The 21,235-nt window shown below is 39.6% G+C and overlaps 1 protein-coding gene across 3 annotated transcripts in view; it reads right to left on the bottom strand.

Moving 5' to 3' along the window:
* The window catches only part of MARK1 (microtubule affinity regulating kinase 1), a 156,839-nt gene that overhangs the window by 14,422 nt on the left and 121,182 nt on the right, over window positions 1-21,235 (bottom strand). For all 3 annotated transcript variants that reach the window (XM_062210374.1, XM_062210376.1, XM_062210375.1), the window contains 5 exons: window positions 6,139-6,238; window positions 4,621-4,733; window positions 2,656-2,809; window positions 1,810-2,003; window positions 634-734 (listed from right to left, as the gene is read on the bottom strand). In XM_062210374.1, coding sequence (XP_062066358.1) covers window positions 634-734; window positions 1,810-2,003; window positions 2,656-2,809; window positions 4,621-4,733; window positions 6,139-6,238 — 662 coding nt within the window. The remainder of the gene's footprint in view (window positions 1-633; window positions 735-1,809; window positions 2,004-2,655; window positions 2,810-4,620; window positions 4,734-6,138; window positions 6,239-21,235) is intronic.

Raw genomic sequence — 21,235 nt, 5'->3', positions numbered from 1 at the left:
TACATTACATGCTTCTGATTGAGTGGGAACGAATGTGACACTGATCTGTGCATGCTACTGAAATGACTGGAGATGGAACTAAGCACACAAGTTCCTGGAGGGAGCTCCATGTTCTTTAGTACTATATGGATGAGTAGTACTTCCAACTCATGATGGAATAAGTTAATTTTTTTAAATAACGAAAACAATATGATTTTATAAAATAAAACACTTTAAGAACTGGGCCAGCTGAGATGGGCCAGCTGAGATGGCCACATTTCTTTAGAGGAAGGAAGAGAAAGGCATTATTATTTGGATACATTAATGACTTGAGGAGAGAGGGAAAGGAAAAGAGGGAAGGAAGAAGGAAGTAGCCCAATAGATAAGATTCAAATAACAGTGATCAGATTAGGGTGCCATGATTTGAAACAGTCACCATCAGTCTATTCAGAAATTCCCAAGTTAAAGGATTCACTTCCTACTTTCTCTAGATATATTCCCATCCTTCCATCCTGGTAGAGAATGAGAAACACCTTAGTAAGGTAAGATGGTTGGCTACAGTCATAACTATTCTGTATTAAAGCCACAGGCACTTTGGCAAGCACACTGATGGGGAACAGTGAAAGTACAGCTACCTGGCATACTGACGTTTACCTGCTGTCTTTTCCGTTCTGCAATGCTGTGTATCGATCTGTGGTCCTTTCACAGACATAGGTGTTCCTTCTTGCCATGCTACCTCCAGAATACACATTGCTCTTTAAGAAGGAAAAAAAAAGCAACTTTAAAATTCCAACTGTATTTGGAGAAAGTCAAAGAAATGCTTCTAATGCTAATAATTTTGAAAAAATTCATTTAATTTTAATTGAAATGTTATATGAACAAGATCTCTCTCTCTCACACACACACATATTTTAGGAGTAAAAGGCAGGGCTGGCGCTGTGGCGTAGCAGGTAAAGCCACGGACTGCAGTGCTGGCATCCCATATGGGTGCTGGTTCAAGTCCTGGCTGCTCCACTTCCAATCCAGCTGTGTGCTATGGCCTGGGAAAGCAGTGGAAGATGGCCCAAGTCCTTGGGCCCCTGCACCCATGTGGGAGACCTGGAGGAATCTCCTGGCTCCTGGCTTCAGATCAGCTCCGGCAATTGCGGCCAACTAGGGAGTGAACCAGCAGATGGAAGATCTCTATCTGCCTCTCCTTCTCTCTCTGTGTAACTCTTTCAAATCAAATAAATAAATAAATCGTAAAAAAAAAAAAAAAAAGGAGTAAAAGGCAAACTCTTCAGAGTGTCAGCTTGCTCTCCTACAGTAGCAGCCAGCAGTCACTTGGAGTAACAATAACATTCTTTTTATTTGCTTCCTCCTGTGACCTGGTGAGAAAAGGGCAGAGCAGAGGTATAGGCAGCTCTGCATAAGCAGGAGCAAGTCAACTCCACACTGAGCGGAACCTGTGGCAGTGAAGCCAGCACATCTGCCCAGAAGCCCATGGGCTGCCCTTTATTCTTCACCTGCTCAGGACCCCTCCCCACCAGCCAAGGGGACCATTACGGTCAGAGATATGCCCTGCAGAGGCCACAGGCAGAGGTGTGAGCAGTGTCTCTCGGCAAACAGTTCCTGAGTATCAGGTTTTAGCTGGGAGGCAGACCAAGTCTGAGGAGCTTTGGACAAAGGAGGAAGAATGACAAAAAAGGGGACAGAAATGGGTGATTTTCCTTACTACACACACAGCCTTGACTTGTAGTCATTTTGACAACATTAAAAAATAAATTAAAAAATGAACCTTTCATGGAAGACTCTGACAACAAACTGTGATGTCCCAGTGTAGCTACTCACACTTGGAATAGTTGAAGATTTTTTCCGCTCTGGTCCCACAAGAGGGCTTGCCGTCATCTCACTTTTTGATCCCACCGTTGTGCTGCCCAGTTTACGAGCCACGTCTTTGTCCCACTCCTCTTTCTGTTCACTCTCCACGCTGTTGGCCTGAGGTCTTTTGGTATAGGACATAGCAGGAGGAATGGATGGGCCAGCTAGATTTTTAAAAAATAGCACAATTAGCTAAAAGTCAACTCACGTGTTTTCTTCTCACAAACATATACTGCATGTTAAAAACTGCTATATTTGAGGCCGGCGCCGCGGCTCACTAGGCTAATCCTCTGCCTTGCGGCGCTGGCACACAGGGTTCTAGTCCTGGTCGGGGCACGGGATTCTGTCCCGGCTGCCCCTCTTCCAGGCCAGCTCTCCGCTGTGGCCAGGGAGTGCAGTGGAGGATGGCCCAAGTGCTTGGGCTCTGCACCCCATGGAAGACCAGGAGAAGCACCTGGCTCCTGCCATCGGATCAGCGCGGTGCGCCGGCCGCAGCGCACCAGCTGTGGCGGCCATTGGAGGGTGAACCAACGGCAAAGGAAGACCTTTCTCTCTGTCTCTCTCTCTCACTGTCCACTCCGCCTGTCAAAAAAAAAAATTTAAAAAAAAAAAAAAAACACTGCTATATTTGTATGTTTTATGCTCTGAACTAACAAGAAACTTTCTGATTAAAAAGCTCAGGTCAGTGTCATTCAATAATGCAAATGTGTGAGAACTGGATGACACAAGCACACAGCGACATGAGTGTGTAACACTTAAAACACACAAGTCTGGGTGACCCAGTCTGTCTTTTCATTGATCTGACTTTCCCCCCACCGTGGTCACTAAAACGACGCTGCTTCTGGTTTGCCGAGATGCTCCGCTGGACCTTCAGGTGAGCGGGGGACTGAAGAGTGCTGTTGTTTAAGTCACTGCTGGGCCGGGACCTCTGACACAAACTCCCACTGGATAACGACTCACCGCCTTCAAACTGTAAGAAGAAAGGCCAAAGACGTATTCAGATAAACAATACACCTTCTGGGTTTTCTACACAGTTTAAAGCTGGACAAAGAGCAATCAGAACTAAAACAAAACACTGTAGCTTTGATATAGAGCTTCAGGTTTGGAAGCAGAGAGGGAACTTGATAAGAATGTGCTTCAGGGAGTATTTGTAATCTGTATTCTACACAAGTCCTGAGTTTAGTCAAGAAGGCCAATAACAGATACCAATTACTGAATGGTTATTATATATGAAGCACTATCTTAAGCTCTTTATAGATGTTATTTTGCTTAATGACTACAATGCATCTGTGTTGCTTTTATTTACACTTTATGAATGGAAAAACAGATTAAGAGAGTCACAGGACATTACTGGCATTCAAATTTAGTAAAGGTCTAAAATTTTGAACCTACACACATATGTAGGCCTATCCACAGATACATACAAACATACATATTTTTGCTTGTTTGTCTTGTTTTCTCTGCATTTACAAAATGAAATTTGGTTTAATGGTTCTGTCAGGAAACTGCATCTACTTAGAACTAAGTATGGTAAACTAGGGTCTGAGACAGAAATCCCTTTCTCATTGTTGCCAGCAAACTTTTGACTGGATCACTGGCATGCCAATGGGAAATCTAAACTGAAATACAGATGATGCTAATGACAGACACTCAAAGAACACTAATAAGGATATTTTTCATAGCTAACAGCCAACAAAGAGCACAGAGTAACCTAAGGAGTTTGTAAGTATAAATCCATTTACTCTCAACAACCTAAGAGATGAGGACTACTATGATTCTCATTTTATAAATAAGGAAACTGTGGTGCAGAAAATTAAATTGATTGCCTGAGTCACATAGTTATGCATCTCACAGACCCACTTGGGTGGGTCTGACCTTTCCTGTGGTAGGCACCCATTGTCCTATAAGCTTCCAGAATGTCCTGTGCATTGCTCCAACCAGAGCGCCCACCACACCGCAGACTGCTTATCCTCCCTCTAGACTGAGGGCTCCTTGAGAGCAGAGGCTTTCCTTCTATTTTATATTCACAGTACTTAGCATTTTCCAGTACAGGGAAGGTTCAATACAGGTCAGGTGGAAAGCAGTGCTTCATTCTTAGTTACTAGTCAATCGTTATTAACTTCAGATGTTTCTGTAAACGCTGCTACAGAGGTCTGATTTTTAACAAAATGCCAATTCCTGGGACTCCGTTCTTGACTGTCAATACCCTTTATGTTTCCTTCCCCAAAAATCATTGGTAAACCATTTGTATAGTTATTTTCTGACTCTATCTTCTTACTATAAACCTCTCTTGGCCTTGAGGATTCACATTTGAATGCATCAAAGCCATCTAACACTCTACAGAGCAGAGTACCAAAAAATAAGCTTTCCCTGGGTTCCCATGTTTATAAACCATTTAAGACATACATTTTGTTTTAAATGATGTCATTGCCTTTTGTTTCAGTCATTGTCTTTTCCGTACACCATTGACAACTGTATTACTTCTGGCAGGGCTATTAACATTTGAAAGCACAGGTTGAGCACTGCACAGCCTTGGGGGATAGCACTCTCAGAGACTAACCCTGAATAGTGCCTCTTGGACTCAGCAAGGTAGCAGACCTGCTCGGTTAAAACAAGCTCTTTGTAGCCAGATATGAAAGTCAGTCAAAATTTAGCATTTTGAATTCTAATAAATAAAAATGTTACAGTCTTTACATTATTTTATGTTAACATTATATCATATATTTAGCTGTCGTGTAGCTCAATAAATAATTTACAGTAACTTAAAAAAAGAAAACTTACTTCAGGTGGTTTTCTACCTAGAAGAATATAAGTAGCCATAACTTCATCATATTTCTGATTTATTAAGGCGTCATTTATTTCATCGCGTGCAAAACCCATGGTGACCATAACATCTGGGGGGAAAAAATGCAGTTTCTGAAATGGGTTTATTTTAGTAAACAAATCAACAAGCATGAGCAAGTTTGCCAGTGTTGGGTATGAAACTAAGTCCTCAAAATGTATAGATTCATTTTTAATAACTTCTATTTTATCAACCAATTGAAACTATATATCACAGAGACTGTACAGTCATACTTTTTAATGCAGTAATTATTTACATGATCGGTTATACTCATATCTTCATGGGTTCACTCAATTCTTCATTGACTAGTACATTCTTGAGAAGACTTTGTCCAATGGAAACTGTGCCAACCTCTGTGGTACACAAAATCCCTCCTCCCTTTCTCAATATACCCTCAGCTACTCATGGTTTCTCTCATCTCTCAACAATTTCTGCTTTCTGATCTGTCACAGGTTGATTATTCTTTGGAAGGCTTGAATTTCACAAGTCATTCTTCTGATCAGGTGCCGGATACTAACATGCTATCCCACACTATCTGCCCTCAAGCCAGTGAGGAGCCCAGTGGAGATGACTCACTGTAAGTTTCTGAGGGCTTTCTGTAGGACAGACAAAGAAGAAAGCAAGTTGGAAGCAGAGCACTGACTGGCTTTGGGCAGTAGCAGAATTACTGGGAAAGGCCTAGACCTTACTAACAGAGTGGAAAACATAAAGGAAAACTCAAAGTGGTCAACTCTTTTAGTTCAGTACCTCTAAAATTTTGGTGAAAAGACACGCTACATTTGCTGACACTTATCAGTCTGATCAGCATGATGGCTTAATCAGTCATTTTTCCTGTGTGGGATGGAGGAAAGAATTAGGTTTATCTACATTCTTTTAATTTTTATAATAGTGTTGCCAATAACTGAATTGGAACACGGTATATATAAGAACAGACTAAGAAAGTTGAAATTTGTAATGTTTAGTGTCTGTCATTAAGATTATAACACAAATATTTTTCAAATAAAATTGTTTCTAATATATTTAAATTTTAATTTATTTTCAATTTATTTGAAAAGAAGAGGGAGAGAGAGATACAGAGACAGAAAGAAAGATTGATCTTCCATCTGCTGGTGTATTCTCCAAATGTCCACAACAGTCAGAATTGGGCCAGGCCAAAGCTAGGAGCCCAGAACTCAATGTAAGTCTCCGATGTGATTGGCAGAGATTAAAGTACTTGAGCTATCATCTGTTGCTTCTCAGAGTACCTATCAATCAGTAAGACTGAAACTGGAAAAAGAGCGGAGACTTGAACTCAGGTACTCTAATGAGATGTGGGTGTTACAAGCAGCTTCTTGACCACTGTGCCAAATGCCTACCCTCCTATTCATATTTTAAAACAAGATATTGGTAGACTATGCAACTCTAAATTGCAGTTTAGGGACAAAGTTCAATACTTTGAACAATACCTAAATACTTACCTATTCTTTTTGTGTCATTGAAATCTGGTTCAGGCTCAGTATATGGCTTTAGTTCTTCTTCTTCGTGACCAACATTCATCCATCGATCTTTCATTATTTGCTAGGAAATGAACTTAACATTATGTTCGGTCTATCAGAATACTGAGTCACACATCTTAGTCTATTTTAGTAAGAGTAAAATTTATTGGTTCATACAATAAGGATCATGTGATGTTTTGAATTAAAGTGACAGTTTCTAGTTTGATTAGTGAATCAACAGTAGGGACAGGACTTTGGGATATGCATATATTGTCTTATGACAATGGGAACAATCATCCCACACACTCATCAGGTTATTGATTCAAAATAACCTTACTTGCATATTCATTTAAAAAGAGTATTTTCAAATTTGAAAGTTTTAACATAGAATCTGTTAATTTTAACCTCTGCTTCTTATTTTCACATTTAAAATTAATGAGGTGATTATAACTTTTTTGGTCTTCTACTAAACTTATTTCTGTATTTTAAAATTACCACTTACTAAAAATACTAGGAATGAAGAGATCACAGGGAATGGAAATCATGGCTAGTCAGTAGACGGCACAGAGAAAATGAAAAAGAGGTAGTTAAAATTTAAGTCTAGAGTTAGGAATTAGGGTGCAAATGGTTTAATATGAATTATCAGGGTCAGATTTAAATTGAGGCTGTGAAACAGTCAGTACTGGGCTACTAAAAGACAATATAGAGGCCAGTGCTGCGTCTCAATAGGCTAATCCTCTGCCTGTGGCGCGGGCACACTGGGTTCTAGTCCCGGTCGGGGCGCTGCATTCTGTCCCGGTTGCCCTCTTCCAGGATAGCTCTCTGCTATGGCCCAGGAAGGCAGTGGAGGATGGCCCAAGTGCTTGGGCCCTGCACCCCATGGGAGACCAGGAGAAGCACCTGGCTCCTGGCTTCGGATCAGTGCAGTGCGCTGGCTGCAGCGCATCAGCCGCGGTGGCCATTGGAGGGTGAACCAACGGCAAAGGAAGACCTTTCTCTCTGTCTCTCTTTCTCTCTCACTGTCCACTCTGCCTGTCCAACAACAACAACAAAAAAAGACAATATAGAGAGGGCAACCTATGTAATGAGAGAAAGTATCTACAAACCATACCTTGGGTAAGGGGTTAATATCCATAATGCATCAAAAACTCCTGCAACTCAATAACTCAATTAAAAAATGAACAAAGGAATAGAACATATTTCTACAGAGAAGATATATAAATGGCCAAGAAGCACTTGAAAAGATGCTCAATATCAGTAATCATCAGAGAAACTCAAAACCACAATGAGATGTCATCTTATGTCTGTTGAGATGGCCACTATCAAAACACCAAATATAAGTATTGAGATAGATTGAAAATATTAAGCCCTTGTGCATTAAATTATGTGGTATTACAAAATAGTGCAGCTGCTATGGGAAATAGTATGAAGATGCCTCAAAAAATTAACAGAACTACTATACAATCCAGTAATCCCATTTCTGGGTATTTATCCAAAGGCACCGAAAATATAAAATCAAAGGGATATTTGTTCTCATGTTCACTGCATCATTTTTAATAATAGGTAAGTTGTGACAGCAAACTAAATGTCTACTAACAGATGAATGGGCAAATAAAATATGTTGTATAAATACAATGCAATATTACTTATTCAACCTCAAAAAAGCCAACTGATCATATGCTACCACCTGGGTGGACTTTGAGAACATTATGCTAAGTAAAATAAAAGCCAATCACAGAAATACCAAAGCTACATGATTCCATTTATATAGGGTATCTACAGTAGTCAAATTCATGGAAACATAAAGTAGAATGGTGGTAGCTCGGGGTTGGACAGAGGGGAAATGGGGGGAAACAAATGAGTTCAGAGTTTTAGTTACGTTAAGATGAAAAGATTCTAAAGATCTGTTGTACAACAATGTGCTGAGTTAACAACACTGGAACAGAGGCTTAAAATGGTTAACACAAATGTATGTGCTTTTTTATAGAATGAAAAAGGGAAGGCGAAAGGCAGAGGGGATTTTTTTTTTTTAAGATTTTTTATTTATTTGAAAGGAAGTTACAGAGAGGGGAGGAGAGAGGGCTAGAGAGAGATCTTCCACCTGCTGGTTCACTCCCAAAATATCCCCAATGGCTGGGGCTGAGCCAGGCCAAAGCCAGGAGCCTGGAGGTTCTTTTGGGTCTTCCACAGGGGTACAGGTGCCCAAGCACTTGGGCCATCCTCTGCTGCTTTCCTAGGTACATCACTGGATTGGAAGTGGAGCAGCTGGGTCTTGAATAGGTGCCCATATGGTATGCTGGCATCCCAGGCTGAGGCTTAACTGGCTATGCCATAATGCTGCCCACAAGAGGAGGGGAATTTTTTTATATTCATCATCAGGTAAGGGGAAACTGAGGGCTAGGGTGAGCTTAGAATCCAAGGATAAAATTATTGTGCATATGCAGAGGGCTCAAGTCCCTGGGCCCCAGCACCCATGTGGGAGACCTAGAAGAAACTCCTGGCTCCTGCCTTTGGCCTGGCCCACCTCCAGTCTTTGTGGCCATTTGGGGAGTGAACCAGAGGATGGAAGATCTCTCTTGTGGCCATTTGGGGAGTGAACCAAAGGATGGAAGATCTCTCTCTCTCTGTCTCTCCTTCTCTCTAACTCCGCCTTTCAAATAAATAAGTAAATAAATAAATAAAAGATCTTTTGGGCTCAATTGTTTAAAAAATAATCCTGTATATGATGGAAAAACTAAACTTTTATATTTAATGAGAGAGGCTGGCACTGTGGTGCAGGTTAATCCTTCGCCTGGAGCGCCAGCATCCCATATGGGTGCCAATGCTAGTCCCCACTGCTCCTCTTCCCATATAGAACTCTGCTGTGGCCTGCGAAGGCAGCAGAAGATGGCCCAAGTGCTTGGGCCCCTGCACCATGTAGGAAACCTGGAAGAAGCTCCTGGCTTTGGATTAGCCCAGCTCTGGTCATTGCAGCCATTTGGGGAGTGAACCAGTGGATGGAAGACCTTTTTCTCTGTCTCTCCCTCTCACTGTCTCTAACTCTTTCAAATAAATAATAAATAAAATATTTTAAAAAACATTTGAAGAGAAATATGCTTGAATAATTCTGTATCAATTTAAAAAACTGCTTTTTATTACAGAATTTGTTTTGATCCTGGGTATTGATACATTAATTTTCTTTTTTTATATCCTGTCAAAAACATTCTCCATCTCTAAACTTTATTTGACAATATTCTACTAATTAGAAAAATAACTTTCCATGTGGAACCCTTCTTAAAGCTAACTACTTGGCTACCCAGGTACCTTCCCCTAACTTATTATCATTTATTCAAAAGCAATGACCAGGAGATAAAAACTCGAAAGTTAAGCTCAAAACACTGAAATCTATAAAAATACCAATGTGCTGGGTGGGAGAATTTCCTCAAAGATCCTGGTCACATTATACATATTTAAATAAAATTTTGTAGGGAAATTCATTTATTTTAAAAATATGATTATGTAGACATGTAACTGTTAAAAAGATTACCACTGGGGCCAGCACTATGGCGCAGCAGGTTAACACCCTGGCCTGAAGTGCCAGCATCCCATATGGGCACCAGTTCCAGTCCCAGCTGCTCCACTTCTGTTCCAGCTCTCTGGTATGGCCTGGGAAAGCAGCAGAAGATGCCCCAACTCTTTGGGCCCCTGCACCCACATGGGAGACCCGGAAGAAGCTCGTGGCTCCTGGCTTCTGATCGGTGCAGCTCTGGCTGTAGTGGCCAATTGGGGAATGAACCATTGGATGGAAGACCTCCCTCTCTCTCTCTCTCTCTCTCTCTCTCTCTCTCTGCCTCTCCTCTCTCTGTGTAACTCTTTCAAATAAATAATTTTTTATAAAAAAGATTATCACTAACTTGATTTCTTTAATCAATGTTATCATCTAACTGAAATAAAAGTTGACTCATTACACATTTAAAAATAATAAATGTTACCACATATGTTCTTAGTGATTATTCATCAATAAAGGCAAAGTGTGTGGGAGGGTGTACATCAGGAGGGAAAAGGGGAAAAAAAAGACAGCAGAATTGCAAATTTCCCAAAATATCAAGGCTATTCCTATTCCTCCCCTCTCTTCTCTCAAATAGTATTTCTGATGGAAGCCTCATTAAGAGTCAGGCCCTGGTAACTGTAGAAATAAAACGTTGTTGTTGGGAGAGTTTCTTAGGTTACAAAGTGAATACAGCAGTTCCCCCTTATCATAGTTTTGCTTTCCAAGTCAACTGTGGTCTGAAGAGATTAAATAGAAAATCCCAGAAAAAATAGTTTACAAATTTTAAATTTTGTGCCGTTTTGAGTATTACTTGTATGCAAGCACTGTGCTTCTGTGCTAGTCAATCAAACCTCCCTTCTGATTAAAAAAAAAGAGAGAGAGATTTACCATGCCCAACCTGGGTATCACCTTAGACACTCCCTTTACCCTGAAGCACTGAAGAGTTCCCTGGTCACACCACTACATACTGTAGGTATTCACTGAAAAAGTAGACACTCCACTAATCCACCGAGGCTTAGTCTAGAGATAAAATCCGCCACAGCAAAAAAACAAGAAACCAATGAGTATCTACACAAATGTGGAATAATAAACACACCAATTCAAGAAATAAGAATAAGGAACAAAACATGATCCCCCCCCCCCAAAAAAAAATACATTTCAATAGTAGAGTGTGAAGATGAAGAGAATGAAGAAATGCCAGAAATGGAACTGAAAAAATTGATCATAGGATTACTTAGAAGTAATCAGAAGCAAATGCATGAACTAATGGAATCCATATATGAGAGAAAATTTCTGCCATGAAATTGAGATCTTAAAGAGAAATCAAAATGAAATTTTGGAAATGAAGAATTCAACAGAACACATAAAACATGCAGTGGAAAGGCTTACAACAGAATTGGTGAAGCAGAAGAATATGTGACTTAGAAGACAATTGCAGGAAATTATACTCAGCCCAAAAACAAGAAGAAATTAGAAAACTAAAAACCACTGTTGGGAATCTACAAGATACTATCAATTGACCCAACATACAAGTTCTAGGAGTTTCCAGAAGTTTCCTATGAAGCCATTCATCACAAGAAAATTTCCCTAATTTGGAGAAAGAAAGGGACATCCAAGTACAGGAAGCACATAGAATTCCTAATAGACATGACCAGAAAAGATCTTCACCATGACACTCTGTAATCAAACTCACCATAGTAAAATATAAAGAAAAGATTCTAAAATGTGCACAAGAGAAACACCAGGTTACTTTCAGAGGCTCTCCAATTACTCACAGCTGAGTTCTCATCAGAAACCATACAGGCTAGGGGAGAATGGCGAGATATAGTCCAAGTCTTAAGAGAAAAAGAATGTCAACCCAGGTCTGTATCCTGCAGCTCTCATTTATGAATGAAGGTGAAATAGAGACCTTCCAAAGCAAACAAAAATTGAGAGAATTTGTTGCCACCAATCCTGCCCTATAAAAGATGCTAAAGGAAGTGCTGCACACAGAAGCATGGTCATCACTATGAAAGAAAATAGAGGCAGAAGATCTCCCAGTAAAAGTGCAAAGGAAATCCAAAGTGAAAAATAGAAATATTTATGGAAAAACGGCAGAGCAAAGTCATTACTTATCAATAGTCACCATGAATGCAAATGGCCTCAACTCTCCAGTTAAACGACACAGACTGGCTGAATGGATTCAAAAACAAAATCCATATATTTGTTGCCTACAAAAAACACATCTCACCAACAAAGATCCAAACTGAAAGTGAAAGGATGGAAAAAGATAATCCATGCTAACAGAAACCAAAAAAGATCTGGTGTAGCCATCCTAATATCAGACTGAATAGACTTTAACACAAAAATTGTAAAAATACACAAAGAAGGGCATGATGTAATAATTAAGGCATCAATTATACAGGAAGATGTAACTTTTTTTAATATTTATATTTTTATTTGAAAGTCAGAGTTACACAGAGAGAGAAGGAGAGGCAGAGAGAGAGAGGTCTTGCATCCGCCTGTTCACTCCCCAAATGGCCACAATGGCCAGAGTTCTGCTGATCCTAAGCCAGGTTCCGGGAGCCAGGAGCTTCCTCTGGGTCTTCCCATGCGGGCATAGGGGCCCAAGGACTTGGGCCATCTTCCAGGCCACAGGAGTGAGCTGATCAGAAGTGGAGCAGCTGGGATTTGAACCAGCACCCACATGGGATGCTGGCACTGCAGGTGGCAGCTGTACCCACTATACCACAGCACTGGCCCCAAGGAAGATATAACTATTATAAACATATATGCACCTAATTATAGGGCACCTGGCTATCTAAAAGAAATGTTAAAGGAACTAAAGGGAGACATAGACTCAAATACAACAGTTATGGGGGACTTCAATATCACATTTCAGCAATGGACAGATAACCAGACAGAAAATCAGCAAGGAAACAACAGAGTTAATCAAGACTACAGACCAAATAGACCTAGTAGATATCTACAGAACTTTCCATCCTATAGCTGCAGAATACACATGCATGGAATTTTCTCTAGGATTGATCACATACTAGGTCACAAAGCAAGTCTCAGCAAATTAAAAAAAAAAATCAAAATCATACCATGCATCTTCTTGGACCACAAAGCAATGAAGCTGGAAATCAGCAACTCAGGAATTTCTAGAACATATGCAAACACATGGAGACTAAAAAACATGCTCCTGAATGAACAGTGAGTCACAGAAGAGATCAAAAGAGAAATAAAAAAATTCTGGAAACAAATTAAGACAACAATACAACATATCAAAACTTATGAGATATAGCAAATGCACTGTTAAAAGGAAAGTTTATAGCACTAAGTGCCTACATCAAGATATTGGAAAGGCACCAAATAAATGAGCTATCAATGTATCTCAAGGATCTAGAAAAACAACAGCAAAACAAACCCAAAACTAGTAGGGGAAAAGAGAAGAAATAAACAAAATCAAAACCAAAAAGGAGAAGACCCAAATCAACAAAATTAGATATGAAAAAGAAATGTAACAACAGGCACAACAGAAATAAAAATCATCATCAGAAATTACTACAAAGAGCTGTATGCCAACAAATAGGGAAACCTAGACAAAATGGATAGATTTCTGGACACATACAACCTAGCAAAATTGAGCTATGAAGACTGAGAAAACCTAAACACAACCATAACCAAGATAGAAATTGAATCAGTAATAAAAACACTCCCAACAAAAAAAGCCCACGACCAGATGGCTTCACTGCTGAATTCTACCAGACATTTCAAGAACTAACTACAATTCTTCTCAAGCTATTCAAAACAATTGAAAGGAAGGGAATCCTCCCAAATTCTTTCTATGAAGCCAGCATCACCTTAATTCCTAAACATGAGAAAGATGCAATAGAGAAAGAGAAGCACAGACTAATCTTCCTGATGAAAATAGATGCAAAAATCCTCAACAAAACTGTAGTGAATTGAATCCAACAAGACATCAGAAAGTTCAATTACCCAGACCAAGTGGGATTTATCCCTGGTATGCAGGGATGGTTCAACATTCACAAATCAATCAATGTGATTCATCATATTAACAAACTGAAGAACAAAAACCATACGATTATCTCAATAGATGCAGAGAAATCATTTGATAAAATACAACACCCTTTCATGATGAAAACTCTAAGTAAATTTGGCAAAGAAGGAACATTCCTTCACAATCAAGCAATTTATGACAAAGCCACAGCAAGCATCCTATTGAATGGGGGAAAAGTTAGAAGCATTCCCACTGAGATTCAGAACCAGACAACAGTGCCCACTCTCAGCATTGCTATTCAATATAGTCCTGGAAGTTTTAGCCTGAGCCATTAGACAAGGGATACAAATTGGGAAGGAGGAAGTCAAAGTATCCCTACTTGCAGATTACATGATTCTATAAATACAGGATCCAAAAGACTCCACCAAAAGACTACTGCAACTCACAGAAGAGTTTGGTAAACTAACAGGATAAAAGTAAATACATGAAAATTAACAGCCTTTGTATACACAGACAATGCCATGGCTGAGATTGAGCTTCTAAGACCAGTTCCATTCACAGTAGATACAAAACAAAATCAAATACCTTAGCATAATTTTTTTTTAATTTTAATTTTTAAAATTCATTTGACAGGTAGAGTCATAGACAGACAGAGAGAGAGAGAGAGAGAGAGAAAGGTCTTCCTTCTGTTGGTTCACTCCCAAAATGGCTGCCACGGCGCTGCACCGATCCAAAGCCAGGAGCCAGGTGCTTCCTCCCGGTCTCCCGTGCGGGTTCAGGGCCCAAGCACTTGGCCCATCCTCCACTGCCCTCTTGGGCCACAGCAGAGAGCTGGACTGGACGAGGAGCAACTGGGGCTAGAACCCAGCACCCATATGGCATGCCAGCACCACAGGCGGAGGATTAACCAAGTGAGCCATGGCGCTGGCCCTGCTTGGCATAAATTTAACCAAGGATATCAAAGATCTCTATGATGAGAATTAGAAAACATTAAAGAAAGAAACAGAATAAGATACAAAAAAAATGGAAAAATGTTCCATGTTCATAGATTGGAAGATTGAATATCATCAAAATGTCCATACTTCCAAAAGCAATTTACAGATTCAACACAATCAAATCAAAATACCAAGAACATTCTTCTGAGATATAGAAAAGATGATGCTGAAATTCATATGGAAACACAGAAGACCCTGAATAGCTAAAGCAGTCTTATACAACAAAAGCAAAGCCAGAAGCACAATAATACTGATATCAAGACATACTAAAGGGCAATTAAAATTAAAACAGCCTAGTTCTGGTACAAAAACTGATGCACAGACCAATAGAACAGAAAAGAAACTCCAGAAATCAATCCAAGCACCTACAACCAACTTATCTTTGACAAAGGAGCTAAAACCAATCCTGGAGCAAGGACAGTCTATTAAACAAATGGTGCTGGGAAAACTGGATTTCCACATGCAGAAGAATGAAGCAACACCCCTAAAGTTACACTTTACACAGAAATCCACTCAAAATGGATTAAAATTCTAACTCCACGACCCAATACTATCAATTTATTAGAGAACAACCCTGCCCAATATTGGCACAGGTGTAGAGCTCTTGGCAAAGACCCTAGAGGCACAAGCAGTTAAAGTCAAAATTAACAAATGGGATTACATCAAATTGAGAAGCTTCTGTAATGCCAGAGAAACACTCAGTAAAGTGAAGAGGCAACTGACAGAATGGGAGAAATTCTTTGCAAACTATATAACTTATAAACAATTAATAACCAGAATATATAAAGAAACTCAATAACAAAACAAACAATCCAGATAAGACATTGGCAAAGGATTTAAACAGACATTTTTCAAAAAAGGAAATCCAAATGGCCAACAGACACAAGAAAAAATATCAGGATCACTAGCCATCAGGGAAATGCAAATTAAAACCACAATGAAGGGACAAATATCATATGTTCTCCCTAATCTGTGATAACTAACAGACCACCTAAAAGGCAATCTGAAGAAGTGAAACTGACACTTTGAAAAGCAATAACTTGAATAGCCCTTGTCTTGACTGATGAGGAACAGTTTTTTTTTTTTCATACTATTTGTTGAACTGTTTACTTAACTTAGAGTTAAACATATGTTTATAAAGTCAATTGAAAATAGATCTCAGTAAAAAATAAGGGTTGGAATGAGAGAGGGAGAAGAAAGAGGGTTGACAGCATGGGTGGGGCAGTGGGTATGGTGGGAAGAATCACCAACTATGTTCTTAAAGTTGTAATTATGAAATATGTGCAGTTTGTAAATGTAAAACTGTATAGTTCTGGCTATATTCCTATGGACTTACTTCTAAGGGTACAGTTTAAAAATTTGTGGTGGGACCCCAAATCTGCTCAAGTTGGGTAGTAAAAATACCATCTTAAGTGTTAAAGTGACCATATGCACAGGATTAAGTGTCTGGTAATAATAATAGATAGAATTAAACTGGAGTGAATTCTCGAACATGGGAAGCAGTCCACATAGTAGACTCACAGAATGACAATCACTTTAAAAGGAACTCTAACCTCAGAATCAGTCCTTAAGGCATTCTGGTCTGGATGAAAAGCCCATAGGAGCATTTTAGACATAGAAAGCCAAGACACTGTGGCCAAAAATGTCCTACATGAAGGACCTTGGTTGGTGAGCCACCAGTGGAAAGAAGCAGTCATCAAAGAATAAGGTACTTTTCTCTGAAGGGAGAACTTTCAATTTGCTTATGGCCTTGTGTAAATACTGATGGAGTCTGTGGATTCAAAAGGTTTCCATAGCCTAGGCAGCTTATATCAAGAGCCTCAGAGTGTTAATTGTTAAATTAACAACAGGAGTCACTGTGCACTAATTTCTCATGCAGGACCTCTGTCCTCAAAGAGTTCTATTATAATTACGTTTAAGCACTGCAAAAGATGCATCATTCCCGGGTGCTTCTTTACAGTTAATTAAGTTTCTAAAAAAAAGAAAAGTGAAAGGAACTTCAAGGTGCAATGACTTTGAAGAGCCCTTGTCTGGACTGTTGAAGAACAGTTTTTGTTTTGTTTTGTTCTTTTTGGTGCAAATTGCTTAACTCTTTACTTAGTATAAAGTTGGTCTTCTGTGTATAAAGCTAATCAAAAATGGATCTTAGTGGAGAATGGTACTGGGAATGGGAGAGGGAAGAGGAGGAGTGGAAGTGTGGGTGGGAGGCCAGGCATAGTGGAAAGAATCACTACTTTCCTAAAGTTGTACATATGGAATGCATGAAGTTTGTATTCCTTAAATAAAAGGTTTCTTTGAGGAAAAAAAAAAAAAAGAATGTCAATAGGAGCTCAACACTAAGTCACAATGCTTATGTCATTTACTTTGCTTCATCTTGTCACCCAGGCATTTCATCACTGGACATCATAACTGGAACGGCAAGTACAGTACAATAAGATATTTTGGAAGAGACCACTTTCACATAGGTTTTATCACCTTATATTGTTATGGTTGGTCTACTCTATTATTATTCATCTCTTTCCATGCCTAATTCCTAAATTAGGAAAACACAGCAATAAAAAAAGAAAATTAGGAAGGTAAGAGAGAATCAACACAATTTAACTTTCCTTTCTTGTTATTCTAGTCCCTAGAAATCATCAAGAGTCTACTTAGCAGTTTGTCTCACAACAGTCGTATTTCAAAGTAGAATACAAATGATCTCAGAATGAGGAAGGTGGGAAGGAAAATTTGTGTAGGGAAGGGAACATATGGAGGCTTTAACTCTGTCAACTCTAAACATGAGGGTCTCTCCCAAGAATAAGACACAGAAAACAACAAAATATGGATATACCAGAGGACTTGAAAAAATTAATAGAAAATAGAATTGAAAGATAAGTTTATTTTGGTGCAAAACTTTTTTTGAAACTTATGCATAATTTTTTTTCATAATATGCAATTCCAGAAACTCTTTGAAATCCTGTGTTTGAGGGAGTAGAGAGATGGGGAAGGACTTGCCCTTAGTCATGTGAACCTAATGCCTAAACAACATCTCTATGGTAACCCCAAGAGTTAACATTAAAAGCCACAGAAGAAACATCCTGAGGAAATACAGGTGCTGCTTGACAGGCAAAAGCTCACATAACCCTAGTCTGAGTGGTTTCAGGCAGAGAATAAAGAACTAGGCCAATAAAATGCACTAGACACAGAAACCATTTGAATAAATTAATCTACTTCAGATTTCATTTCATACAGCTCAAAAGAAGCAAGAAGAAAAATACATTCCAAATCTAACCGAAGAGAATGTTACTGTCAGTGAATAAAAATGATCACTTGCTAACTATAAAGAGCAATACTAGCAAAAAACTGCTTCAAATGAATTATTAAGAATTAAGCTAATTAAGCATGGGAAATACCATATTTTAAAATTTAAAATTTAAATTTAAAAAAAATTATGGGATTTAGGATGGCCAGGTGGGAACATTTTTACTTAGATGGTTTTTAAAATATTTTTATTTATTTATTTGAGAGGTAGAGTTACAGACAGTGAGAGGGAGAGACAGAGAGAAAGGTCTTCCATCCGCTGGTTTGCTGTCCAAAAGGCCACAACGCCCAGAGCTGAGCAGATTTGAAGCCAGCAGCCAGGAGTTTCTTCTGTATCTCTCATGCGGGTACAAGTGACCAAGCTACTGGGCCATTCTCTACTGCTTTTCCAAGCCACAGCAGACAGCTGGATTGGAAGAGGAATAGAGGGGACTAGAACCGGTGCCCATATGGATGCTAACAGTGCAGGCAGAGGATTAACCTACTGCGCCACAGCACTGGCCCCTTTCAATCTTTAGAGAGCATACCATATAATTCTGAATTTGTACCTAGATAGCTTTCTTTTTAAAAAAATGCTTATTATTACTAACAAATTAATTGAATTTTTTGCCTGTCACTTGTATTGGGCAGAACATAATCAAGATTTTAAAGATTATTGTAACAGCAGCTGGAAAAGAAGGCATTAAAAATCCTTTTGTGGAAAGACCAAAGATGACAGAAAGAGGGCAATTAGAGGAGCTATGCTTCAGACTAACATTTTGCATCCTTTTGAAAGGTAATTTAGTCTATCCTGGTTAAGAGTCTGAAAAATAAAAGCAAATGTACACCAAGGAGAAAGAAAAGTTTTTCAGTTTCTTCCCAATAAAAAGGCATACACACCAATATTCCAATAAGTGGGGGCACATCCCCAGCAAACAGCCACAGACAACACAAACCCTTTGAAAAGCATGTGTGATAAGGTCTCCTCTCAACTAGTACAATTAGGAAGAGCTGAGAGTACTCAGGTCAACAGCCTGAAAGGATTCTATAATGGATGATTAGAAGGATAAATAATTACAGGGCAAGCCAGAAAAATGTGAAACTTTCATTAACTTTATTTTCAAGGAGGATAAATAATAAAATTTACAAGTATGTTTCATAAGCAACAGAAAGGTGTGTAAATTAAGAAGTTTTTTTTTTTTTTTTTTTTTTTTGACAGGCAGAGTGGACAGTGAGAGAGAGAGACAGAGAGAAAGGTCTTCCTTTGCCGTTGGTTCACCCTCCAATGGCCGCTGCAGCCGGCGCTCTGCGGCCGGCGCACCGCGCTGATCCGATGGCAGGAACCAGGGGCTTACCCTGGTCTCCCACGGGGTGCAGGACCCAAGCACTTGGGCCGTCCTCCACTGCACTCCCTGGCCACAGCAGAGAGGCTGGCCTGGAAGAGGGGCAACCGGGACAGAATCTGGTGCTCCGACCGGGACTAGAACCCGGTGTGCCGGCGCCACAAGGCGGAGGATTAGCCTAGTGAGCCACGGCGCCGGCCAATTAAGAAGTTTAATAAGATAAATAGCCACATAAGATTTCCATAAATCAAATATCTGTATTAGTAAAGTACATAGTGAAGACAAGAGGTTACTCTAACTAGTAATTCATAATCTTCAAGTCACATTGAAAAAGCCACATGAAGTTCTATTAGCTGTGTGACTAAGAAAAGTAATGCAAATTAAAGTGATTGTAACAAGCCATATTACTACCATACTAGAACTTATTGTATCCAATACTGTGGTAGCCAAGCTGTGGAGAGTGGTTGTATTGAAAAGCTGTGGGCTGTACACATCTCTGGCAGTGAAACAGAAGAGTATCAGATCACTTGCACCACTTGGCTCAGTATTTCACTCTGGAGAATTTATCTAAGCATATGTTCCAAGGGCAAAAACAAGTACACCATGATACTTTTAACAAAAAACAATGGAAACGACTCAAATGTGCCACAAGCAGGGAATAGTTAACTAAATTATCATACATAAGTCAGGGAGATCAAGACAGCTATTGAAAAGGAAGGGGCTCACTCTGATGATAAAGCAGAAAGAACACTGAGAATTCTTAAGGTTAAAAAAAATGCAGGGGATGGGTGCTGTGGCACAGTGGGTTAAGCTGCCACCTGCAGGGTCAGTATGCAGCATGGGGCCCATTTGGGTCCTGGCTGCTTCAGTTCTGATCCAGCTTCCTGCTAATGTGCCTGGGAAGGCAGTGGAGAACTGCCAAAGTCCTTGGGTCCCTGCACCCCATGAGACACTTGGAAGAAGTTCCTGACTCCTGGCTTTGGCCTGGCCCAGTCTCGGCAATTGTGACCATTTTGGGAGTGAACCAGTGGATGGAAGATTGATCTCTCTTTTCTCTCTCTGTCTCACCTTCTTTCTATGACTCCGCCTTTCAAATAAATAAAATATTTTTTTTAAAAAAGAATGCAATGCATCATTGAAAGCATTATACTATATAAAAAGTTATGGTTTCACACTGAAGATGAGTGTTTTGAAAAGGGTTTTTTTGGGGGGCCGGTGCTGTGGCGCAGCAGGTTAAAACCCTGGCCTAAAGCGCTGGCATCCTATATGGGCGCCGGTTCGAGTCCCAGCTGCTCCACTTCTAATCCAGCTCTCTGCTATGGCCTGGGAAAGCAGAAGATGCCCCAACTCCTTGGGCTCCTGCACCCACGTTGGAGACCCAGAGGAAGCTCCTGGCTTTGGATCGGCACAGTTCTAGCCGTTGCAGCCAATTGGGGAGTGAACCATCGGATGGAAGACTTCTCTCTCTCTCTGCCTCTCCTCTCTGTGTAACTCTTTCAAATAAAAATAAATAAATCTTTAAAAAGAGTTTTTTACAGTTTAATCATTTAATAGTTTACAGATTTCACATTGTAAAGCTGATTATCAGCTTTATTAAGTTGGTATGAAAATAAAAATGAAGACTAATATAATTTTTGAAGTCACTGATATTTCAAGGGGAGCTTTTAAAAATATTTTATATTTATATTCTTATTTAATATTTATATTTTTATTTATCTTTATTATTTTTTATTTTTATTTTATATCTATATTCTTTTGAGAGACAGAGAAACATGCAAGTGAGCTCTCCTCCACAGGTTCACTTTCCAAATGCTTGCAAAAGCCCAGGGACAGTAGTTGGGATTTGGGAACTCAATCCACATCTCCTACTTGAGTGGCAGGAATCCAACTACTTGAGCCATCATCACTGCCTTCCAGGGTCTGCACTGGG

Source organism: Lepus europaeus, chromosome 14 (assembly GCF_033115175.1).
Source record: "Lepus europaeus isolate LE1 chromosome 14, mLepTim1.pri, whole genome shotgun sequence".
NCBI classification, from domain to species: domain Eukaryota; kingdom Metazoa; phylum Chordata; class Mammalia; order Lagomorpha; family Leporidae; genus Lepus; species Lepus europaeus.
Note: the sequence above shows the minus strand (reverse complement) of the source record. Positions and strands in the feature narration are given on the sequence as shown.